Genomic DNA, 27,319 nt, shown 5'->3' on the forward strand with positions numbered 1-27,319 from the left:
ATATATACAAATGCAAAATTCGAAAACTAATATAAATATAAATATTATCAAAAATATTACGTTGGGTATAAAATGTTTTTTCAAAATTATGAAAGCTTTCGCCTGCAGAAGTGATACATGACTGTGTTACACAACGTTTGATGTTAGCGGTGACAGAGTGTTGTGTTGGGCGGCTCGTCAGCCTGGGAGGACAGCGGGAAGGATAACGACCATCAGCAGCCTATGAACCACCAAGAAAATAAGTTTGAGTGAGAATCAGCTTAATCAAAAGAAGTCAGGAACTGAGGAAACGAAAAAGGACAAAGTAACAGTCATTGGAGCAGTTCAAAGCAGCAGTAACAGCAGCAGAAGGATAAGAAAGTGCACCAGTTGTTGCAAGCACTAACCCGGCCACTAACACCGTGGACTGAAGCTCCAGCAGCAGCAGCAGTAGAAGAGTCACCAGCAATAACAACTGTCTCATCACTCTGCGTCGTGATCACTCTTACCTTCCTTGAGTCACGCTCAGACCTCACGGTTGTCTACCATCAGAGACCAGACACACGGAACGGGAAAAGCTGTACAACCGAGATTGTTTTTATTGACCTTGATCAGCTTAGTATGACAGAATTATACCTCGTCTGGAGATAACGAAGTGACAAATGAAATGTTGGGTTGTCATGAACGCTTCCTGAAGCAACGAGGAGTCTCTCTTGGAGTGATATAACAACATACGACCAATCCCAGCGGTACTGGAGATGGTACGACCAATGCCAGCGGTACTGGAGATGGTACGACCAATGTCAGCGGTACTGGAGTTGGTACGACCAATGTCAGCGGTACTGGAGATGGTACGACCAGTGTCAGCGGTACTGGGGATGGTACGACCAGTGTCAGCGGTACTGGAGATAGTACGACCAGTGTCAGCGGTACTGGAAATGGTACGACCAATGTCAGCGGTACTGGAGATGGTACGACCAGTGTCAGCGGTACTGGAGATGGTACGACCAATGTCAGCCGTACTGTAGATGGTACGACCAGTGTCAGCGGTACTGGAGATGGTACGACCAGTGTCAGCGGTACTGGAGATGGTACGACCAATGTCAGCGGTACTGGAGATGGTACGACCAATGTCAGCGGTACTGGAGATGGTACGACCAATGTCAGCAGTACTGAAGATGGTACGACCAATGTCAGCAGTACTGGAGATGGTACGACCAGTGTCAGTGGTACTGGAGATGGTACGACCAGTGTCAGCGGTACTGGAGATGGTACGACCAATGTCAGCAGTACTGGAGATGGTACGACTAGTGTCAGCGGTACTGGAGATGGTACGACCAATGTCAGCAGTACTGAAGATGGTACGACCAATGCCAGCGGTACTTTTTTTTTTACTTTTTTCACCTTTATTTAAGGAAAATTGCAATACAAATCATATATACATAAATTTTTACAAGGCAACACTACATTACATATACAGTTGTATAATTCTCAGTAAACAAGTGTTTCATTATCACAGAACATGAACGTTAAACCCCTAAATGTTATACTTATTTTTCTTGAAATGATTTACAATATTGGAGATTATATTTACATTAATTTACAGGGAGAAATTATTACATTTATATATATTTTATACAAGTCCTCAGTAAACAAATTTTCCATATCATCACCGAGCATGAGCCGTAAACCCCAAATGTTATACCTGATCCTGCCTCGAAAAAACTTCAATATTTTGTCTACCGAGTAACCCTCCTGCCTGCTGTCAGGGTTCGCCCCCTTCCAACCCTGTGGTTGGGGTCGTCCCACAGGTCTTAGCCCCTCAGTACCGGGCGCCACTGCTCGCCCTTGGGCTCCCCCAGTCAACTAAGGGCTGGCCTCTATACACCCCTAGCGAGTGGGGAGATTCAAGCTTCTTATAACTGGCTTAAACCTGCCTGTCCTGACACTGGAACGCTTTCTTCTTCTTTATCTGGTCTACTCAGGTCGCCAGCTGGGTGTTTATGCTCGTGTCCCAGCAAACACATCATGGTCCTAATGGTTATCTTAATCAAGGATGCAATATCATGTGCAGTACAAGGTGTCACTAATGGTCTCATAAATATATAATATGTATAGCCCTAGAGAATGGAGGCTCACTTAAACTCCTCAATTAGTTTAAGAGTTTACTGAAGAAACATAGTATACATTTACAAATGCATAAAGAAATGTCTATGTTCAAATCATCCGCTAGCGGCAGCATTCTCGATGACACGTCCTCTGGCAACACGGTCAGCTGACTAGATCCACTCCCCCGGTGCAGGCACACACCTCGCGCCTCAGGCAGCACGATCAGCTGACGGTTTCTAGCTGTCAGAACGTCGTGACTTTCCCACACCTCCAGCGATGCGATCAGCTGTGCGTTTCAGAGTACGTTGTTGGCTCCTTGCACACCAACTACCCTTCCAGGATCATTAACATCCCCGCCTTAATGCTCACACACACCAACTCATGCCTAAATGAGTTTTTGGCACCTAGCCTAACGTCCTGTCACTTAGACAGGAAGTTAGGGAGCCGGTCGGCTCGAGCAGACAGCATGCTGGACTTGTGATCCTGTGTGGTCGCGGGTTCGATCCCGGCGCCGGCGAGAAACAATGGGCAGAGTTTCTTTCACCCTATGCCCCTGTTACCTAGCAGTAAATAGGTGCCTGGGTGTTAGTCAGTTGTCACGGGCTGCTTCCTGGGGGTGGAGGTCTAGTCGAGGACCGGGCCGCGGTGATACTAAAGCCCCGAAATCATCTCAAGATAACCTCAAGATAGACAATAAATGATGAGTGGAAATATTCACAACATATAAAATACTCTAACTCGCCTAGCTCAAAAAGGGGTAAGGGAGGGACAATTATATCTACCTTATTTCACTCCAACCACGAAGCTGACTCGTCCTCTGTTGAGGGATGTTGAGGTTCCTGGTTCTGGCTCCTGGTCTCCTGATGAACAGTTCCCACACACACACAGGTTCCTCCATCGCCTTTGTGGTAACGTGTCCTCGCCGTGCTCAAATCCAACAGGTACTGCCTTCCTCCTCCTATTCTCTGGGGTACTGGAGACAGGTACCTCCGTCGTCGTCCTCCACACTCACTGGCACTGTCGACTCTTCACAGTCCAGTACAGCTTCCTCTCACCTTAACTGCCAGTAGATTTGGGCCCGGCCCTAGCTTCTCGCTTGATGTGTAAGACGTGGTCCTCTAGTTGGGCGTCCAGACGTCACCAGCCCAACGTTCCTTCTGCTTCAGACTCTTGATATGGCTTTTGGCTCTTCAATCTGGTCCGTCCTTGCCTCCGGCACTCCACGGAAGTTGGATGGCTTCCCAGACTGTCTGCAGAATCGAAGCGGAGCTTAAATCTACTGGTAAGGGCTTTCTAGGTCCGGAGCTCGCTCGAGCGCGTCTTCCCTCTCTGACGGCTCCCGCCCAGGTGCCAGCCGCCCCGCGCCCTACGCTTCATGACGTCACACCGCCCGAGGGCTCTCGTCATTGGTCACTTCCGGCATGTGACCTCACCTGGCCAATCAGGTGCCGGGAAGCGTCAGGCTGTCTTGGCGGGAAACAGGATGGCTCGTCACCGTCCTGTGCTTCAGAAGGCGTAAGCCCCTTACATTATCAAACCTAGTTGGGCATTTTACAGCTAGCTTAATACGCTCCACGCTTTCCCACACATGAAAATGTTCCCTGAACATCAGAGAACACTTAGGCTATGGAGATATGACTCTTCTAAGCTGGTAAGGAAGAAATACAGGAAGTGGACATTGTCACACTGCCTATCCTCACACAAAAATTTAATCAGAAAGTAACATAACTATTTTATTCTTATTTTCTTGCATTTTATCTCAAATTTGAAACATTAAAAACCTCATTAACTCCACTCTAATACTTGGTCCACATAAAGCTTTAAGAGTGTCTCTAATCCAGTTTACAAGAACAACTTTCTGCTTACAGAAAAACAATATATGCATATTATTCTCAATTTCAGTACAGTGGTCACACCTATGTTGTCCTTAATGCCCAACATCAACCACCTATCATTAGTAGGAAGGGTCTCATGAATATAGCGATACAATAGCTTACGTTATTTTGGGGCAATAAATTTAACATAAAGGTTTGCCCATATTACTTGCCAGCTAAAGAGTGGATATGCCACCTCTACTCTAGCAACTATATTTGGTAGTATAACATCATGCACTTCTTTACTGTTCATCATTAAAAAACCTTCAATATTACAAATACGCCTGAGAACATCAATTGCACATGAATAAAAGTGAGGTGAAATAAAGGCAATGTCAGTATACTCTGGCATATGTATCAAGGTCAATATAGTCTGGCATATGTATCAAGGTCAGTGTACTCTGGCATATGTATCAAGGTCAATATAGTCTGGCATATGTATCAAGGTCAGTGTACTCTGGCATATGTATCAAGGTCAGTGTACTCTGGCATATGTATCTAGCTCAGAATAGTCTGGCATATGTATCAAGGTCAGTATACTCTGGCATATGTATCAAGGTCAGTGTACTCTGGCATATGTATCAAGCTCAGAATAGTCTGGCATATGTATCAAGGTCAGTATACTCTGGCATATGTATCAAGGTCAGTATACTCTGGCATATGTATCAAGCTCAGAATAGTCTGGCATATGTATCAAGGTCAGTATACTCTGGCATATGTATCAAGGTCAGTATACTCTGGCATATGTATCAAGTAACTAATGTCGGAATCTGACACACACACACATAACATAGTATTCCCTTCAGGAAAGAAAATGGGAGATCCCGTGACGTCAGAGACAGCACGTATATTTACAATATTCTAATATTGTTTATACAACAGTTTGTATTTAAATTTAACAAAAAAGTAATCAACAAGACTGAATATAATTACTAACACCAAAATGTAGCTTGATTCCCTTGTTAATGTAAATTACTTGAGAAGTGGAACCATGCTCTCAGGGCGTCGGCTCCACACAGAGCGTCACTCTCCTCACACCTTTACAACAACAAACAACAATGGGTGCTCGAGTGTTGTGATATTAGTCGCCTTGCAATAGACTTACTCTGCTCCAAGAAAACTACCACGACAACACCACAACTATCACAGCAACGACTGTATCTGTCTTACCAAGTACTGTATATTATCCTAGTGCACTGTTTAATATAATAGGGTAGATGGTTAGGTCGTAAGAGAACCCCAACAACGTAGTACGTGTACCCCAGATTACACCCACCTATTTCATGCCATACCTGTAATTGATATGTTTGGGGAACCTTTATTAATTCCTTGCATTCCACCCAGGTAAATTGTGATTGGAGCAGCAAGAAGCTGATTATAGTTGAACTTTACACATAATGTACCTAACTGTATGCCAAGCCTTGTAGACCTCCCACCAGCTGCCATTACGTGGCACAAAGAGGCACAGGGCCACACCCAGATTGATACTACATTACACAGCCTTAGCAGGCCCCTTCTACAGGATCAGCTAAGCCCTCTTTTGTTATAGTAGTATTAGTATTCATAATTAGTAATTATTACTAGTAGATTAGGCCACCATATGTGGTATGATATAATAATAAGGTGGACCACCATATGTGGTATGATAATTATAATAAAGGGTAAACAATTGGTAGTTTAAGAAGGAGCCATCTCAAAGTGGTATAAGGTACAAATTGTCCCCCCAACAGTGTGTTGAGATGATTTCAGGCAGTTAATCAAGTACATACAGTTCACTCAATTAATTCTTACTTACTAAGAAAATAAATAAGACAGAACTTTATCTTATTAAAGTCAATTTAAAAAAGAGAATAGCTCTCTGGAGTTTCCCCACAACTAACACGTAATTTACAAAAGCAATGTCCTAGCGCATTTACACTATTCCTCTGCATTATCTTCTTTCTAAAGGTAACACATAAGATTGCCAATGACTTATGGTATACATTCAGTATTCCTATTCCACCATTTTTCTTACCTTTACATAGAGTAGTCCGTTTAATTGGTTGGAATCTACCATACCATACATATCTAAAAAAAAAGTTTTGTCAATCTCCATAGCACATTTATTGTCTATTGGAAAGCTCTGAGACCAATATCACATTTTAGACAAAATTTTGCAATTGATTATTACAGCCTTTTGAAACAGGGTTAATTTCCTATTTGACAACATATTCGTTGCAACTTTTATATTTCCACATAGTACTTGCCAGTTCGTAACCAATGTTGTTCCATATGCTTTCCACCAGCAAATCCCAAGAGCTTTAATAGACTCCACTACCTTGAAACATGAACCTGTCCAGGTAACTTTATTACACCAACTGCCAAGCCCCATCATACACGTTTTGTTCTTGTTAAGGACAGCACCTGTTGCCCTCTCAAAGTTGTCTAACTCATCCTGAACATTCACCACCGAGTCTTCTGTTGACACAAAAATAGTTGTATCGTCTGCATAACCAACAACAGGAAGTGTCATAGCATTAGGAAGACGAGGTGGAACAATAAAGTCATTGATTTTAATTGCTAAGTACAGTGGCTCTTGAAATATAACATACACAATCATTGAAAGGGGAAATCCCTGACGTACCGATCGTTCAATTGAAAAAGGTTCACTTAAGACTCCATTGATACAGACGCTGCTCCGACACTGTTTATAAAGTATACGGATCCAGTCAATAAATTCTTGGGCCACTCCTACCCTATCCAATATTGCTAATACAAACTGAACATCAACACGGTCAAAGGCTTTCGACCAGTCGAGGTTTATCATGGAGGAAGCAACATTAATCTCAGACACATAATACACAACATCCCCAATTACATTATTACAATTGATTATAGACCTTCCAGGCACACCACAAAACTGTTCCTTTGATATATTTTTATCCATTGCAATCCTAAGTCTATTTGACAGCAATTTCGATATTATTTTATAATCCTGGTTTAGTAAGGAAAGTGGCCTCCAGTTCGTTAGAATATGCAAATCACCCGTTTTAGGTATCATCTTAATAATCCCATGAGATTGTGACATGCTAAGCTTCCTATGCTGTATGCAATACTGCACCACTTGAACAAAGTCTTTACCAATGACATCCCATAGATAGAAATAAAATTCCGCCGGGAACCCATCACAGCCAGGTGATTTACCCTTCTTTAAACTCTTGACCACATTCCACACCTCTTGTTTATCTACATCTTCCAACAATGACATGTTGTCATCCTGGGTTAAAACCCATGAACATTTTCCAAGGAAATACTCCCGCATACCTTGGTCCACGTTCACTTTTTTATACAATTTCTCTAATTCACCCCGAACATAACATACAATCCCATCCGTATTTGTCATATCCGTCCCATCACCTGCTGTAATAATAGTCACAAGGGTGTACCCTTGTTATTCTTGACTTTACTTAACAAATAAGGAGAGAGTTTTTCACCATACATCCTATCATTAATCTGCAGGCGGACATTCACTCCTTCAGATATTTCATCCCCCATTTTCTTAATTCTGTCCTTTAAAATGGTAATTTCTTCATACTTGTCTAATCCCATATTGATATTTGCATAAAGTTGTTTTAATCTGTGTTTGAATAAGGTTAAAAAGGCCAAATTTTTCAGCAGCCTTTCTTTTGGACACTTTCACAAAGAAACTTTTGCATGCAATTTTACACATGTCCCACCACTCCAACAGACATCTGAACTTATGTTTTTGCCCAACCAGGTGTTCCCCACAATACTTGAAAACTATCAATTGCATCTCTAATCTGCAACAGACTGCAATTGAGCTTCCATGGACACTGTCCCCAATTTAACCTGATCATCAATAACAAGCTTCACCACAACTACACAATGATCTGAACAGCTGATTGGAACAGTACTGCAAGAACTAATTTTTTTCATGTAATGTGTGCATATATATTCTATCAAGCCTGGAACCATAATTCTGGCGAACATATGTGTATTCATAGACACCCCCGTTAATGCTATTCGCATCCTTGAGACCAATACATTTCAAAAGTGTAATTAAAGCAGGAGATACACATGTGTTTGACTGAATGCTACAATCTCTCACAGAAGTGACACAATTAAAGTCGCCACCAAAAATAACATTACGTGTATCATTTCTGAAAAAATACAATAACTCTTTAGAGAACAATTCCTCCCTTTCTTTCTTCCTACGGGTGCCAGAGGAAGCATACACATTAAGCAGAGGAATTATGGTGTCAAAAAAGAAAATCCTCGCATATAAAGCATTACCATTATCATCCATTTCAGTATTAAGAACCTTTATGCTGGAGATGGTGCGACCAATGTCAGCGTTACTGGAGATGGGAGCTCGTGGGTCGTATACCCAACTAGCGCTATCAGAGATGCTGTAACAATAGTGCTGCTAGGGTCAGTTAGCTGACCTCAAGCATCAACTGGAGGCACACCTCCATATGAATGATATAAACGCACAGAAACCGAGGTGGTATATGTGAACTTAAAGCATTTCAATTCTGATGATTTTTCTGAATATCGAGAAGCAGGATCGAGTGGACTGGACGGCATGTATAGTTTCGTACACCTTAGGATAAGTAAAATTATTTAAAATTCGATGATTGTTTTTATTGCGTGAATGGGTTGATTGCCTTATTCATTAATTTTTGGTGACCAAAAGTACCTTCAACAATTTATAAATACCTAATCCCACTAAAAAGGACAGAATAATTAATTTCCTGGTTGTGCAAAATATTGTCTATTTTTCAGGTATCTTCCTTCACGAACACGAAACGTTATATTGAGGACAGTATCCAAATCTGACTACAAAACCCCAAAACCTGACCATATTTACTCTCTTATCTTTACCTAGCCTACATTACATGCAATATATTTTACACTATTTCGAACTATTCCAAGAATAATCAAGTTTGCCTATTGACTCAACCACAACTAGGTGAGTACACACCTCTGCAGGTTCAACCACATCAACAATAAACAACCACGATTCTGCCGCTCCTCATTAGGAGATGGAAGAGAGCTAAGGCACTTTGTTGCACAAATGATCAACCTTACTTGTTTGAGCTCTCCTGAGTAACCTTCAAGTTGCAGCCCTACTACCTCGAGATAAGACACCTTCAGTGCCACGGTGATAGTTGCAATAACAACAGCAATTGCTACGGCATCCATAGTAAATTGCAAAAATCAATTGTAAAAACAAATGGAAGAGAATCATCACTATAAGCATAAAAAATAATTATGTCATCATCATCAGCATCAACAGCAGCTTTGGTATCGTCATAGTAATAATACAGGAGTAATAATACACGCGCCAAGAGCTGTCACTGGAGCAGGAGTCTGAGGTGTGATATGATTTATGTATAATCTCCATTAAACTTGATGTACCTTTAGGGATCAATACCGCTATTCCCTCAAGCCCCATAACTCACCTCATTCCCAGGCCCAACCCCCTCTGAAACCATCAATTACGACTCTTCCTCTTTTCCTGTTTCCTTTCATTGTCTTCAATATCTTATAATTCAAATAGTCTTTATTGTTCTCGTTCACTGTGCCTATAAATCAGTAAATATGAGTAATATATTACTTGCGTTGTCAAAAGTGGTGTAGTAAAGATTCAGGAATAGTGAATTGGGCAATTTTAGCTATATTACATACTAGCAGTACCCGGCCACGCGTTGCTGTGGCTCAGCAACACATGTGCGTTGTGGAGCCACAGCAACCTTCCCTGTCCCCAATCCTCCCCACCATTTCCCCCCCCCCCTCACCTGTCTCCTCGGCCTCCCAACCATTCCCCACCCCACTGTTCCCTCGTCGTCTCCACCATTCCCCACTCCACCATCCCCTCTTCCTTCCCACCATGCCCCACTCCCCTGTCCTTTTGTCCTCCCCACCATTCTCCATTCCCCCATCCCCTCATCCCCACCATCCCAAACTCCCCCATCCCCTCGTCCTCCCCACCATCTCTCACTTCCGTTCCCTCGTCATCCCCACCATTCCCCACTCCCTCGTCCGATGCCTTCCCAAATGGTCTGATGTTCCCATCAGAAAATTGGGAACATCAAGTGATCTGATGTTCCCATCACTGAAATATAAGAAAAACAGTTAACATATGAAATGAAATATGAAAAATAAAAAATAAACTATACACACGAAATGGATAGTATAGTAAACAACACAGCGCAATTCCAACGTAATTCACACAAAATAATTAAATCAAAATTAAAATAAATCAAAATCTATGAAAATTCAATATATCAATGAATCAGAAACACTGAAATGGAATTGTAACATACTTAGTATAGCACATATGTTGCTCTTACATGAAAGAGATGGCGCTGTTTTTCAAGAAAAGCATAGTTTTACCTGTCACAGGTGTCGCATCTATACTTATACATACAAAATGAACGGTATGGTTAAAAACACAGCTCAATTCCAACACAATGTCAAACAAAATTATTCAATAAAAAATAAAATAAAACGAAATCCATGAAAAAAATTTATCAATGCAATCGGAAACATTGAAATGGAATTCGTAACATTTAGTATTGCGTGCATGTTGATATTATGTGCAACAGATGACGCTGTTTTTCATAAACGCATGTTTTTTACCTGTCACAGGGGAATCATCTATATAGTAGGTATATAAAAAGATGCGCCTATTGCAATGCAACGTTGTGTCAAAATTTCGAAGCAATCGGTGAAGAACTTTCAGAGATTACAGCGTGTGTTGCTCTTAGGTACAACAAATGGCACTGTTTAAAAAAAAAAACATGTTTATTTTTCTGTCACAGGTGAGACATGTATACAATAGTATTATATATTTAAAAAAAAATGCGCCTATTCGAATGCAACGTTGTGTCAAAATTTCAAAGCAATCGGTAAAGAAATTTTGAAGATTTCCCTCACATGAAAAACACAATTTTTCAGAATTTTTTTTTTTTTTTTTACCGTCACAGACGTGACGTCTATATAGTATGTATATAAAAACCTGCTCGGATGTGAATGGAACTTAGTGTGAAAATTTCAAAGCAATCGGCGAAGAACTTTCGGAGATTCGCGGTTATGCACCAACGAACATTTCCATTTATATATATATATATATATATATATATATATATATATATATATATATATATATATATATATATATATATATATATATATATATATATATATATATATATGTACATATATATATATACATATATATATATACATATATATATATATAAATATATATATAAATATATATAAATATATATATAAATATATATATATATATATATTAGTATATTTTGGTAGCAGTCTTTCCTGTAGACATATATTATTAAATATGACCGAAAAAGTAAGATTAATAATTCTAACACGAATTTTCTCAATCTTTCGTACATTACGCTTCACTGTTGGAGGTAAATCAAAAATCACTTCTCCAAAATTCATTTTTATTTCTAGTCTGACGCGACACGGGCGCGTTTCGTAAAACTTATTACATTTTCAAAGACTTCACAAATACACAAACTGATTAGAACGTATCTCTGATTTTATATCTACATTTGAGTGAGGTGGGAAGGGTGATGTGGCATTAACACAAGACAGAACAAGAGGGGATATTAATAGGGTATTAAAAGTATCAACACAAGACAGAACAGAAACAATGGGTATTGAATAGAAGTGTTTGTAGAAAGCCTATTGGTCCATATTTCTTGATGCTTCTATATTGGAGCGGAGTCTTGAGGTGGGTAGAATATAGTTGTGCAATAATTGGCTGTTGATTGCTGGTGTTGACTTCTTGATGTGTAGTGCCTCGCAAACGTCAAGCCGCCTGCTATCGCTGTATCTATCGATGATTTCTGTGTTGTTTACTAGGATTTCTCTGGCGATGGTTTGGTTATGGGAAGAGATTATATGTTCCTTAATGGAGCCCTGTTGCTTATGCATCGTTAAACGCCTAGAAAGAGATGTTGTTGTCTTGCCTATATACTGGGTTTTTTTGGTGCTTACAGTCCCCAAGTGGGCATTTGAAGGCATAGACGACATTAGTCTCTTTTAAAGCGTTCTGTTTTGTGTCTGGAGAGTTTCTCATGAGTAGGCTGGCCGTTTTTCTGGTTTTATAGTAAATCGTCAGTTGTATCCTCTGATTTTTGTCTGTAGGGATAACGTTTCTATTAACAATATCTTTCAGGACCCTTTCCTCCGTTTTATGAGCTGTGGAAAAGAAGTTCCTGTAAAATAGTCTAATAGGGGGTATAGGTGTTGTGTTAGTTGTCTCTTCAGAGGTTACCTCTGAAGAGACAACTAACACAACACCTATACCCCCTATTAGACTATTTTTACAGGAACTTCTTTTCCACAGCTCATAAAACGGAGGAAAGGGTCCTGAAAGATATTGTTAATAGAAACGTTATCCCTACAGACAAAAATCAGAGGATACAACTGACGATTTACTATAAAACCAGAAAAACGGCCAGCCTACTCATGAGAAACTCTCCAGACACAAAACAGAACGCTTTAAAAGAGACTAATGTCGTCTATGCCTTCAAATGCCCACTTGGGGACTGTAAGCTCCAAAAAAACCCAGTATATAGGCAAGACAACAACATCTCTTTCTAGGCGTTTAACGATGCATAAGCAACAGGGCTCCATTAAGGAACATATAATCTCTTCCATAACCAAACCATCGCCAGAGAAATCCTAGTAAACAACACAGAAATCATCGATAGATACAGCGATAGCAGGCGGCTTGACGTTTGCGAGGCACTACACATCAAGAAGTCAACACCAGCAATCAACAGCCAATTATTGCACAAACTATATTCTACCCACCTCAAGACTCCGCTCCAATATAGAAGCATCAAGAAATATGGACCAATAGGCTTTCTACAAACACTTCTATTCAATACCCATTGTTTCTGTTCTGTCTTGTGTTGATACTTTTAATACCCTATTAATATCCCCTCTTGTTCTGTCTTGTGTTAATGCCACATCACCCCTCCCACCTCACTCAAATGTAGATATAAAATCAGAGATACGTTCTAATCAGTTGTGTATTTGTGAAGTCTTTGAAAATGTAATAAGTTTTACGAAACGCGCCCGTGTCGCGTCAGACTAGAAATAAAAATGAATTTTGGAGAAGTGATTTTTGATTTACCTCCAACAGTGAAGCGTAATGTACGAAAGATTGAGAAAATTCGTGTTAGAATTATTAATCTTACTTTTTCGGTCATATTTAATAATATATATATATATATATATATATATATATATATATATATATATATATATATATATATATATATATATAATTATATATATATATATATATATATATATATATACAGGCGATGAGTCACAATAACGTGGCTGAAGTATGTTGACCAGACCACACACTAGAAATTGAAGGGACGACGACGTTTCGGTCCGTCCTGGACCATTCTCAAGTCGATTGTGATGAGGAGGTAGGGACAGGCAATAAATAGGCAAGAGAGAGCTGAGGAGGAAAGTCAGGTGTAGGGGATAGTAGTAATGAGAACTGCAGCAGGCCTATTGGCCCATACGAGGCAGCTCCTATTATAACCACCGAAGGAGATAGTAATAGGAAAAAAAAGAAGAGGATAGCAAGGGAGCATAGGAGAAGACAATGAACAGAAAAAGGGAGAAGAGAGAAAGAAAAGGAAAGAGAAAGAAAGAAATGGAAGGGGGAAAGCTTATGTTAAGTCATGTTTGTTAGAAAGATTAGAGCATTTGAGTATATACTGTGAAAGGGAAGAGTCCACAGCAACAAAGCCAGGACTCAAGTTCATGTTGGGTACATTGTTTATAAGAGCCGATTCTACAAGACGGCGTCTGTGTAGAGTAGAGGCAGGAAAGATTATTTTGGAGGAAGACCAATCAATGGGATGATTAGAATCCCTCACATGGCAGAAGAGAGCATTGTTAGTGTCTGCAGACTTAACACTTCTCTTGTGTTCTTTTAGTCTGTCATTCAGTGTACGGCCAGTTTCGCCAAAGTATTGGAGAGGACAAGATGAACAGGAAATAGAGTAGACACCAGCAGCATTAGAAGCAGGAGGAGCAGTGTGAACTAGATTGCTACGAAGTGTGTTAGTTTGTCGAAAGGCGAGTTTAATGTCAAGAGGACGAAAGGTATTGGTAAAAGTTTTGAGTTCAGATATGAAGGGAAGGCATAGTACAGTGTACTAGTGTTGGAAGCAGGTTTAGGATGAAAGAAATTTCGTTTAGCTTGAGAGTGGGCACAGTTGATGAAATGCAAAGGATAACCAAGGCGAGAGAATGATTTGTAGATAAAGGCAATTTCAGAATCAAGAAACTGAGGGTCGCTGATGCGTAGAGCGCGGAGGAAGAGAGAGACGAAGACACTTTTCTTAACAGAAGGAGGATGGTAGGAAAAGAAGTGAATGTACATGCCACTATGCAGGGGTTTACGGTAGACAGAGAAAGAGAACCCAGACACAGAGCTGTGAACATGAACATCAAGAAAGGAAGGAGGGAATTAGATTCCCACTCAACTTTGAAATGGATAGAAGGAGCCAGATTGTTAAGAGAGGCGAGGAAAGGCTGGAAAAGATTAAGGTCATGAGGCCATAAAGCAAAAATGTCATCAACATATCGAAGCCAGAGAGAGGGACGAGTATCAATAGAAGGAAGAAGAACAGTTTCGAAGTATTCCATGTAGAAATTAGCAAGAACAGGGGAGAGAGGGGAACCCATAGCGACGCCGAAAGTTTGAGTGTAATATTTACCGTTGAAAGAGAAAGAGTTAGATTCAACACAGAGTCTAATGAGATCGAGGAAAACGTCAGTGGGAAGTGGGAGAGGAAGAAGGCCTCTGACGCCTTCTTTCTGAGGAAAGAGAGAACGTCATCGAGCGGAACATTAGTGAACAGAGAGTCGACATCAAGACTAAGCATCTTACAAGAGGGTTGCAGGCGCAGTCTTTCTATGAAGTCCTGAGAGTGACGAAGGTGGGCAGAGGAAAAAGTGCCAAGGTAAGGTGTCAGGGTTTTAGCGAGCCAGGAGGCAAGAGGATAGCTGACAGAGCCCCGTGAAGAAATGATAGGACGAAGAGGAACACCAGGTTTATGAGTCTTAGGAAGACCATAGAAATAAGGAAGAGAAGGGCAGATGACACGGAAACGTTTAATGAGACCAAAGTCAGGAGGGCAAAGACTAGAGAGCTGTCTTAGTTTGCGGTTAAAGGAAGTTTTGAGGCGATCCAAAGGGTTAGAAGTCAGAGGAGCATAAGTGCGAGAGTTAGAGAGCAAGACATCTGCTTTTCGGAGGTAGTCCTCACGGTCAAGGACAACAACCGAATTGCTTTTGTCGGAAGGAAGGATAAGAATAGAGTTGTTAGATTTCAGGGAGGCAAGGGCAAGCTGGAAGCGACGAGGAAGGTGGTTATTTTTAGAAAACAAGCTGTACTTGTGGACTCTTCTCTCTTGCCTATTTATTGCCTGTCCCTACCTCCTCATCACAATCGACTTGAGAATGGTCCAGGACGGACCGAAACGTCGTCGTCCCTTCAATTTCTAGTGTGTGGTCTGGTCAATATATATATATATTTATATATATACATATATATATATATATACTATATATATATATATATATACTACTTTGAGGTCTACCTGCAGAAAGGTGAGTACTAAACTTGATTTCAAATTAAAGAAACTTATTCAACAAAGTGACTGGAATAAACACTCTAACCGGGATTTTGTTATAAACCTCTCGGATAGACAGCTTGATAATGACACGATTACTGCATTAGGATATGGCCTGAGCTTTGCCACATCTAACGGAGCAGTCAATTATGTAGATATTGCCAAAGGTTTCAGCAATCTTGAAAAGTATAGCGATGTCTCAGTTGAAGATATTAATGTGTGCAAAGGTATGATGTATGGCGTTTTACTTAACAATTCTGTTCCTAATTGTCCAAGTCGATTTGTTCATGCGTTCAAAAATCTCAAAAAGATAGTTCATTACATATTACCAAGGCTGATAAGTCAAATGCAGTAGTTATTATGAATAAAGATGACTATGTCCGAAAAATGGAGTTACTCCTGGAAGACAGGGATACTTATCTATTAATTAATAGAGATCCCTCCGAAAAAGTGATTGCACATTTTAACAAAACTCTTAAAACTGTGTGTAAAGGCGATAAAGAGTTGATATCTAGGCTAACAAGTCGATCCCCCTCTCTTCCTTACATGTATGGTCTTATAAAAACTCATAAGCCATATAATCCGGCAAGGCCGATAATTAGTTCAGTTGGTTCGGCGGCTTATAAACTCTCTAAGTGGTTAGTCAAAGTTTTGTCCCCTATAGTTGGTACTATTTCCAACTCACACCTGACAAACAATGTGGACTTAGTTAATAAGCTATCCACACTGAATTTAAATTTTGATTTTAAACTAATAAGTTTCGATGTGACCTCTTTATTCACTAAAGTTCCTGTTGATGATCTGTTAGAATTTCTATGTGAGGAACTGCCTAAATATAATTTGAGCTTGCAGACCAATAAAGTATTGGAACTTATCAAATTGTGTATAAAAGACAATTATTTTAGTTTTAATGGAAAAAATTTCAAACAAACATTTGGTATGGCGATGGGCAATCCCCTTTCCCCAGTTTTAAGCAATTTGTATTTGGAATTCTTCAAAACAAAAATCTTATCCAGGATTATCCCTGCTAATGTAGTTTGGTTTAGGTATGTTGATGATATTTTGTGCTTATGGCCGTGCAACAAAGACCAGATATTTTTCTTAACGAACTCAATTCTTTGGTACCTTCAATAAAATTCACTTGTGAGACTGAGGAGAATGGTACTCTTCCGTTTTTGGACATTATGATTCATAGAGTCACTAGAATGTTCAAATTTAATGTGTATAGGAAACCTACCAACGTGGGGTCGTATGTTCATTTTTATTCCAATCATCATAGTAAAGTTAAACAGGCAGTATTTTCAGGAATGTTTCTACGAGCTTTGAGGGTATGCAGCCCTGAGTTTTTGATGAAGAGATTGCTAAAATATATGAAATTGGGAAGAGTTTACAATATCCTAAGAGGTTTTTGGATTTCTCGTTTGAACAAGCCAAGCGTACGTTTTATAATCACGTCCCTAAGGCGAAATCAGAAATTATTAACTCATTGGTGGTTCCTTATGCGAGTGGACTTGAAAATTGTCTCTGATTTTAAGAAACTTAATATAAATTTGGTGTTCACTAATAGTACGATCAAATCCAATTTAATAAAAAACTCCCCTGATACAGCACGTTGTGTGTATTCGATTCCCTGCAATGATTGTGATTCTGTGTACCTTGGACAAACAGGAAAGTCCTTACAATTGCGGTGTCACAACATGCTTATAGTATTAGAACTGACCAAACGTCTAATGCATTGTATCTACATACGAGTTTATGCGATCACAATATTAACTGGAATGGGGCAAAAAGCATTACCAATTGTGGGGATTTCGTGGAACGGAATTTAATTGAGTCTGCTCTAATCAGTCAGTGTCCAAATCTTCTTAATGTTAGTACTGGAATGTACAAACTTGATCCATTTTTAAGTTATAATATTGCACAACAGTTTAAGAAAAAACTCTGATGTAGAGGCTTACAATGTCTCGTTGTAACAAACTAGGCTGTTGTAAGAATTATCCAGAGTGGTTTATCGACAAAAGAGAATGGGAAGCTGAGCCGCATGGTGACCTGACCCCAGGGGGATTCGCGGTGGAAATAACCGACGCGTTGTTCATAGCTGCGTATAATGAATCATCCTATAGTATTCAGTAAATTAGAGAAAATTAGCCTTTATTCATTTTTGCATTAAAATTGTATTGTATAATAGTACTGGATACAATATCAAGAGTATTCTAATTATTGAGTTTAAGTCACCATCAGTGACGTCACGAATCGGATCTAACTTTTAAGGCGGAGTGACCGGCGGTCATAGGTCAGCAGGGTTGACATGTCTAATATTTCTCAAAGTTTTATTAACCATTTTGGGGATCGGGAACAGCTCTGCCGTTAGATGTTTGTAATTTAATTCAGTAAAATAATTCAACCAGTCTGGGATCAATTAAGTACAACAGAGTTTAATTGTTATAACTTAACCTTGCTAAAGTAACTGGGTAAGCGATGCGGAACAATACAATACTCTGTCTGGGGTAGTCCAGACAAGGAAAAAATCAGTGTGGTCACGGAAGCAGCTAGGAGAGGTCAAACATCTTACCTCTCCCCAAGACCAGCCAAGACATCTAGCTGGTCGCCCAAGGTATAGTTGCTATTGTTAATTATAGAAATAGTCTTCTCATTTGCCACTCAGGTCAAGTAGGGAGTGTTAAAGTGATAGGGAGTGAACATATTTAGATTTTGTTTTAGTTTTCTTTTAATAAATTAAATTTGTTATTAATTTGCATTTTATTGTTTCCATGTGGTTATGTGTAAACTTGTCCTGGTCACGTGGTCCACACGAGGCAGAGTTGCATTGGGCGCCGATTCTAACATCGAATCGGAATTATCATTACCGCGTAATTTATTCCACACTCAAGGTCATCGTATATAGTGGGGATCAAGCCCCAAGGTTGATTAATTAGCGTGATCGATCCAGACCTCGATCATTGCTCTTGTATTACTGGTCTGGTGGTGGCAGCAGAGGTGACTCTAGGGTTTTGTTCAGAGCTTAGGTCACGTCATACTGGGTGTAGAATCCTAAGTCGGTCAATCGTCTTAGGACCACGTGGCGTGGAGTTGGCTTTGTTAAAAGTTTTTGGAGTCCCTTGGTTTAGAAATAAAAGTAAGAATACGGGTAGAGGGAGAAGAAGGAAAAGAGAGAGAGGAACCCAAACCCGTGTTACAATGGTGCACAGCGGTGGTTTCAACAATTTTGTTTGAAATTGTTGAAAGGCTCACGCGTCTAGCCGTTCGAACACGTGCGCGGATGCTAAGGAGACAGCCGCGGGCCAGGATTAGCAGTGCGCCCCACAAGTGCGTTTGAGTGGGGATTGGCGAATCTTGGGTCATGCGGGCTGATATGATTAAGGTTTAGTTAGTAAGATTAGGCTGTTAAAATAGATTTATTGAAAAGGAGACCGCTCCGAGTTGATTGGACTGGGTACCATACTCGACCCATTGCAATTAATTCAGAGGTGTTGGGAGCCACCATACTCTCAACAGCAGTTCCTTGAGGGCTGTCGGGGGCGGATATATCTGTGGGACGCCAGTAGATAGTCCGAGGGCGTTATTAGACGACCCAAAACGCTAGGAAAAACGTAATCCGTGAAGGGCGTTGCGGCCTCCGAGGGACGGACTAGTAACCTACCTAGCAGCGATTCAACAACTAAGTGATCGCACACTTAGTGGAGGTTGAGTCGTCCCTAGTCATAATTGTTGCTGAAGCTGCGTGTCGCTCTGTTGGAACCTAGATGGTGTGGCCTCTAGGCTAGGTGTGGTACGGCGAGCCGGTAGGAACAATTATAAGATTAAGTCGAGTGCATTTTGAATTAAGTATACTTAAATTTATAAAGTAATTTCCGTTTATTTGCGTTGTTCTAGATTAATTTTTTTCCCTTACATTCAATCCCCGGTTAAAATTTTTTTTATCAAAGTGTTTAGCATTTTCTTGCATATTAGGCTAAGTGCGTACGTTAAGTTTTGCTATTCCCTGTTGTATTAGTCTAAGTCAGAGGCGTTGTTGCTAGAGTGTAGTAATCCTCTGGACCTTAGGGCTATGTGTCGGTCACGATAGATAAGTGAAAGAGTTTAAGGGATAGTAAGTTGCGTGTAAATGTTATTTGTCCATGGAATAAATTTTCTAAGTATTTTGGGATAAGTTTTCGGCTAAGTCAATGTCGGAAACTCGTTAACTGTAAGTAATTTGTATTCGTGGGTCACGTGTATGATCTGGGCGTCATTAGGATTCCCCAGTCGATGCGCGTGATATTTTCTAGTTTTTACCAGTAAGACGGTAGAATTGTGTTTGTAGACTTAGAATTCTGTTTTCAGTAGAAACGTAGGTGGAAAATTTTCTAAGGTCCAGCTTGGGCTAGAATCTGACTTTTTGGCGAAAATTCTAATTTTCATGTTTCGTGGATATTCTGGGGTCAGTATTGCTCTCTAGTGCGCGCAAGGGACGTAATTCTGTCCGTAAGCATTAAACAGTGATAATTACATTTTTGCCGAATTTAGTTATTTTTCGAGAAAATCGTGTTGTAATTTTGTCAGAGTCCATTTGAGGTTGAAAATCTCTGATTTTGACGAAAATTCGAATTAATTGAGTGTTGAAACCGCCCGAAGTGTCAGTATTGTTCTGTATACAACGTCAGTATTAAATAATAACGTATTTATATCTGGGAACGAGAAACCCGAATTTTTGTGAATTAAAGGAGTTTTGTGATATTTGGGGTGATAGAATATTTTTTTCCCTCAGAGTCAGGAAAATTGGCAGAGTCAGCAATTGAGTAAAAACGCAGTTTTTGATAAAAATTCAATTTTTAGTAAGCATATATAGGTCCTGGGTGTCTATATTAATCGCTAGAGCGATTTACTAACGTTAAAACTAGTTATTTTCCTTCAGAACAAAGATTTTGATTTTTCAGCGTTTAAGCGAAAAGCGCGGGACTTAGTTTTTTTTTCAGCGCAGCTGGTCCCGCTCCATCAGTCATCAGTGGCCACGCTGCTCACTTCAAGCGCGTTTAGTATTCAAGTACAGTAAATATTCTTTATTAATCCATCACGAGTGCTGCGCGTAGTGGCGTTATCATTTAAATTGTTTTATATAAATTAGATTCTTTAATTTTTTTTTAACGTAAAGGACTTAGGTTTCAGCAATAGAACTGCGGGATATTTCACGGTCAGACACGAGTGCGGGGCAGACACTCATTCATTGGATTCACTTCAGCGATTCTCTCGATAAATCGTTGTATTTCCTATTTTGGGAAGTTAGTAGTTTTCTCTTAGAATAGAGTTGTGATTTTTTTTTTATTTGTGTAAGATCACGGTTGTAGTGAGTCCGGGTCGAGGGTGTACTAAAGGGTAGTTTAGAAGAGACGTGGCACACCAGGAATCACAGGAAATGTTTAACCCAGATAATGGCCAGTCAGTAGGGACCAGTGGGAATGGGAGTGTAGAGGATAGAACCTCTTTCCGACACCACTGGGGACCGCTCAGGTAGCTCAACTGGCACCACAGGTGGGGCCAGTGGGGACTGAAGCGACGAGTTCACGGGTTCTGCATGGGACTGGGCAGTCGAGGGTATCTTTCCATCCCTGGAGAGATACTATTATTGACATGAGTGGGGAGTCTTGCGAGGAGTCGTCCCATGAGTGGGGAGAGCCGTCTTGGGTTCCCCCACAAATAACATCGACGCCATGCCAGCAGGGTAGACAGGGGGCCTCAGTTAGTATGGCAGGACGTCCCACTTCGCTCGGTAGAGAACAGCAACCCGTTCAACGGGAACATGAACAACCACACCAACAGCAGGAACTACCCAACATAACACCAATACCACAGCACCCACAACACCTAGGTACACCTCATCCGTCACTACAACAAAACCTACCCCATCCTCAATTCCCATACCCACCCCATCCTCAATTCCCATACCAACCCCATCCTCAGTTCCCATACCAACCCTTCCCCCAACCCCAGGCCACTCCATACCCATTCCAACCCCAGGCCACCCCATACCCATACCCATTCCAACCCCAGGCCAACCCATACCCATTCCAACCCCAGGCCACCCCATACCCACCTCAACCTCAATCCACACCCCAACCCGAGGCCACCCACACCATACCTCAACCCCAACCTCCATCCACACCCAACCCCAGGCCACCCACACCATACCTCAACCCCAACCCCAGGACCCACCCACTGCCAGTAGCTCCGCGTCACATACAGAGGGACTTGCGAGTCTGATTCCCAAGTTGACTCTGCCGACACTCAGAGGTAGGGAGTTGTCGCTTATTAAGGTGGAACGCAACCGCCAGGTGGAAGACTGGCTTTGTGAAATTGGTTCGATGCTAGAAGCTGTCCCGGGGGATAGATCGAAAATTGCTCTCGCTATGGGGGCTTGCGTGCACGTAGCCGGTCCACTAGCGGGATTTACAGAGTTTCAGCACCTGACATCTTGGCCTCAGTTTGTCCAAGCGATTAGGGACAGATTCAAAGACAAGGTTTCAGAGGATGAGGCGTACTTTTATCTCGAGTCACTTAAGAGGGATGACCGAAGCACTGTCAAGGATTTCGGGTCAATATTAAAGAGAAGGGTTGACGACCTCACTAAGGAACTGGGGTTCGATTCGAGTCAGGCAGAGCAATTCGCTAAAGAGTTGTTCTGCAAAACGTTACCTTCCGATATGGGGCCATTGTTCCTTGCGGGGAGAGCGGGTGTGAGTTATGAAGACCTAGTCCAACAGGCCGCCACAGCCCTAGACAGGCGGACGCGCGCAGGGACATCGGGCACTCAGTTGTCGCCATACGTAGAGGCGGTAAGTAAAGGCGAGGGAGCCAAGCCGAGTCACTGTGGCGCGGGTTCATCAGGCATGAGGCAGCCCTCAGCGGCAAGTTCGAGCCACCCTGCGCGGGGTAACAACAGGGATCCGCGTAGGTGTTACTCCTGCGGGATGCGGGGGCACATACAGAGGGACTGTAAAGTCACTATTACGAGAGCATGAAAGCAGGCTCCTAGTGATGGTAGGCCTACGTTTGAGGTGAAAGTGGAAGGTGTGAGATTGACAGCTTTTGTTGATACAGGAAGCCAGGCAACGGTAATTAAAAAGTCAGCCTTCAGCAATTTTAAGTATACACGTCTTCAACGTTGCGCAAAGACATTAACAGCAGTCAATGGGGAAAAGATTGAGATCGTAGGTCAAGGTACAGTTAATTTTGAGATTGATGGGGAATTGCAGCCTCACACATGTACGATCGTAGAGAACCTTGATTTTCCTGGTCACATCTTAATGGGAACTGATTTTCTGTCGCGATTTGATTATTCCTTGTCTGCTCAAAAAGGGGCTAGGAACTGCAGGTTGCAGTTGGGACAGACTTCCTACCCAGTGGAGATGATCGACCATCCCCCAGTTGTAGCTTCAATTAAGAGGAAGCTGAAATATAATGCGCACTATCCAAAATTGATTTTTAAGTCTCTTCCAGACACAGTTAAGAGGTCATGCGCATTGCATGCATTGACTAAACAGAGTTGCCCACCACATTCTGTTAAATTTATTAAAGTAGCCGTGGGACGTCACATACAACCAGGTACCACCCTTCAGGTGGCTGGGAGATGTGATAGTTTATTAATTCCTCATCACTTAGTTGTAGTGCTCGATAAAGGTGCACTCATTCCAGTTGTCAATCTTTCACATAAGACTTTTCGCTTCAGGGCAGGTGATAGGGTATCTCAGGGAACCATGGTGGAGGACACAGAAATCTTTCACCATGAGTCAGCTGAGACGCCAGCCGTCACTGCACAATGTAGTGCACTAAATATGTTGAACACTAAAACACCATCCAAAGTACAATACCAGACGAGAAATGTTGCACAGAATGTAGAGGAAATAGAAAAATTAATTTCAGCACTTGATTTGCAACATGTTGCACAGGCGGATAGGAAGGCACTGAGAGGAGTTTTACGAAAATTCCCGAAATTGTTTGCGACAGAGGATGACCAGATTGGTCTCCTTGATAAGATCGAGCACACCATTCCAACTGGTGACCATTTGCCTGTGTACACAAGACAGTGGAGGTTGCCGGAACAGGCAAAGAACATTATCAGGGAGGAGTGCCAGAAAATGTTGAGACAGGGCGTGATAGAGCCTAGTACGTCACCGTGGCTCTCTCCTGTTGTGCTAGTTCGGAAACCGGACGGTAGTTATCGTTTCTGTGTTGACTACCGGAAGGTGAACGAACTAACTAAGGGTGATGTGTATCCGTTGCCCCGAATACAGGAGATAATAGATCAATTTGGTGCTGCTAAGTATTTCTCAACTCTTGACGCAAAATCGGCGTATTGGGCGATTCCGGTGGCAGAACAAGATAGGGAAAAAACAGCATTCTCGGATGGTAGGCACACTTATCAATTCCGTAGGATGCCGTTTGGTTTGAAGACAGCGCCTTCGTCGTTTCAGAGGGCCATCAACTTTATCCTTAGTCCGGTACTGGGTAGGCATTCTTTAGCGTACCTGGATGATGTTGTGATATATTCCAGGACGTTTGAGGAACACCTGCAGGACTTGACTGAGACTTTGAAGTTGTTAGATCAGGCAGGTTTCAGGCTGAATGTTCAGAAGTGCACCCTGGCGGCTCAGAAATTCAAATTTCTGGGGTTCCAGGTGTGCCCAGACGGTATCCGACCTGACCCAGATTCTTGCCGCGCCATTGCTGACATGCCTACTCCAAGGACAGCAAAGGACGTGCGTAGGTTTTTGGGGGCGGCCGGATATTTTCGTCGTCACATTGAAGGTTTCGCTGGCATTTCAGCACCCCTGACTGATCTGACAAAGAAAAATGCGAAGTTTGTGTGGAAATCAGAACATGACGAGGCCTATCGCAAACTGAAAGACCAACTAATCACGACACCGGTATTGGCTATTCCTGATTTTGAGAAAGAGTGGGAAGTGCACACTGACGCCAGCGGTATTGCTATTGGCGGGTGCTTAATTCAGCGAGACGCAGATAATTTACCCCATCCAGTAGCCTATTTCAGTAGGAAGGTCAAAGGACCTGAAGTTCGTTATTCAGCTACGGATCGGGAGGCACTGGCAGTAGTAGAATCAGTTAGGTATTTCGAGCCTTACCTATTTCAGCGGCATTTTGTAATCTACACAGACCATCGAGCGTTAACACATATTTAAAAAGCGAACGAAATGCCCACGAATGTCACGCTGGTCTCACGAACTTTCGGCCCACTCATTCCAGATTTTGTACAAGCCTGGTCCAGCCCATGTTGTGCCAGATACGCTAAGTAGAAATATAGCGGCAATGCAGATTAATGAAAATATTGAAACCATTCCATCGGATAAAATGAGAGATTACCAGATGAACGAGCCGAGATGGAAAGAGATTATTGAGTATTTAGAGGGAGGAAAATACCCGAAAAAGAAAAAGAATTTACCTATACATGATTTTGAGATGAAACAGGGCGTCCTGTATTATGTTAATAGCCAGAATGATAGGGCAGTATTTCAGCTAGTTATTCCGGACGCGTTGCGGTCATCAGCGTTAAAGCTCGCGCATGCTTCAAAAATTGCAGGGCATCCGGGGATCTTTAAAACGCACTTAAAAGCAAAGTCTCTATTTTATTTTCCAGGATTACTTTCTGAGGTAATCAATTTCGTGAAGTCGTGCCCTCGTTGCCAGAGGAGGAAAGGCACCCTTAAGGTACAAGCCCCACTTCAGGAATTTCCTGAAATTCGTGAACCGTTAGATCGTGTGGGGGCCGATCTGATTGATTTACACCACAGTCATTCAGGAAATAGATATGTGTTGGTGCTAGTTGACCATCTGTCTAGATACACTACACTAGTTGCATTACCTCAGAAGGATTCTCGTACGGTTGCAGATGCGTTCTTGCGTAGGTTCGTTACTGTATTCGGACCTCCTAAAGTTTTAGTCTCTGACCGGGGTCAAGAATTCAATGGGAATATATTTAGAGAAGTTTGTAAGATTTTAGAGACAACTTCGGCTTTTACAACGGCCTACCACCCACAAGCAAACGGAATGACGGAACGGACTAATCGTTCAGTCAAGGATATGCTTGCAATCCTTGCTGAACATGATGCAAACACCTGGGATGAACACCTACCCTATGTTCAGTTCGCCTTGAATACTGCCATCCACCAATCAATTAACACCCAACCACTTCATTTGTTTACTGGTAATTCATGCAATTTCCCGTCAGGTCTGCTTAACAGACATAATGTTGCATACGGGGAGGACTATCCTTCAGAGGTCCTTGGAAAAATGAGAAATGCATGGAATATGGCAGCTGAAGCGTCCAAGAAGGCACGGACTCGGTATGCTCATTTTTATGACAAGAAAGTGCGCCCTCTTGAGTTGAAGGAAGGAAGCCTCGTATTGAGAGTGAATGAGGCTGCGCCCGCCAATCAGAGCAGGAAACTAGCTCCGAGGTGGCGAGGACCATATAGAGTAATTAAAGGGCGGGGCCGGTTAATCTTGTTATAAAAGCAGTGTTCGAGGACCAGGTGGAAAGGACAATTCACGTAAATAAATTGAAACATTATCATGCTAGAGAGGAATTAGAACTGCCTTCAGCGGGTCTAGTTCCTGACTCAGCAGTGCTGACTCATGGCTTCACCGACGAGTCAGAAGATGAGGATGACCCTCTGTCATCGCTCATCAGTAGTCAGGTGCAGTCTCGCCACCCTATGGTGACGAGATCTCGCGCTGTACAGTAAAGTAACTTCCTTGGTTAGTATAATTTAGTATTCATTAGATTTTCCTGTAAAGGCAATGAGATGTACTATGTCTATACTTGACTCAGGTAGCAACTTTTACCGTGCTCTGGGGTTCCACCTCCACCAAACCCAGAGTATATCTATGCTTCCGCTGTGTTGTGTCTGTCTGTTCCCAGGTCTGATTGGTACACCGACCCAGTTGTTCCAGCCACACGTGAACCCTTGTCTGTAAAGACCGAGGGGGGAGGCACGTTACACAAAGCCCTCCCCCCACCAGACCCAGTAACCCATACATCAGTTACTTTGGGGATGAGTGACTGTCCAAGAGTCACCCGGCCGACGCCTCACGTCACTAACGAGGTTGTCAGGGCCAGCGAGCTGCCCACATTATAGCAGTCACCGGAGGTGCCATACAACGCCGGGGTAGCTGTCTCGAGATCACCAATACCCACCTGCTGCGTCATCAAGACTGCAGTCATTCCAGCAGTGTTGGAGGAGAGGTCAAGAAATGGAAAGCACGTAGCAGTACTCAAGAATTTCGCCGGAAGATTAATGATTACGTCATCTGAAGTAACAAGAAAGCGGAAGTAAGGCGGTCACAGGTGGAAGGCACGGTTTCCCTACAGAGTACCGGGACTCGCCAATAGAAGGTCGCAAAATTGTCTCCTTTGGCCTAAAGTCGGCGGTACGAGGGTATACACAGTTGGTGTTTACGGCCTAGTAACCTGGTGACATCAAGAAACGCCTGAGATGACGTGAGCAATGATGGAAGACGAGATTCACCTGTTCTGCAAACAAGCAACCCGCCTCTACGACCTTCTAACATCACTCCTGCTAGGAGACACCGTTGGTACATCCAGTTCTGCTCTGCTGTGGTCATCTGCGA

General features: G+C 42.0%; 1 protein-coding gene across 1 annotated transcript; it reads right to left on the reverse strand.

Moving 5' to 3' along the window:
* Window positions 1-264: 264 nt before the first annotated feature.
* LOC138370427 (mucin-22-like) lies at window positions 265-9,167 on the reverse strand. The gene is made up of 4 exons (XM_069334782.1): window positions 9,054-9,167; window positions 6,321-6,786; window positions 715-1,383; window positions 265-281 (listed from the first exon to the last, which is right to left on the reverse strand). The coding sequence occupies exons 1-4, from the start codon at window positions 9,165-9,167 to the stop codon at window positions 265-267; spliced, it is 1,266 nt and encodes a 421-aa protein (XP_069190883.1).
* Window positions 9,168-27,319: the final 18,152 nt, after the last annotated feature.

The sequence above is a fragment of the Procambarus clarkii genome, chromosome 32 (genome assembly GCF_040958095.1).
Source record: "Procambarus clarkii isolate CNS0578487 chromosome 32, FALCON_Pclarkii_2.0, whole genome shotgun sequence".
NCBI lineage: Eukaryota > Metazoa > Arthropoda > Malacostraca > Decapoda > Cambaridae > Procambarus > Procambarus clarkii.

Coding starts and splice junctions, on each gene's coding strand:
- LOC138370427 (XM_069334782.1), bottom strand. CDS start 9,167: ATGGATGCCGTAGCAATTGCTGTTGTTATTGCAACTATCACCGTGGCA. Junction 6,787..9,053: donor ACTCAGGAGAGCTCAAACAA/GTAAGGTTGATC, acceptor TATGTGTCTGAG/ATTAATGTTGCTTCCTCCAT. Junction 1,384..6,320: donor GTGTATGATGGGGCTTGGCA/GTTGGTGTAATA, acceptor CCTTAAATAAAG/GTGAAAAAAGTAAAAAAAAA.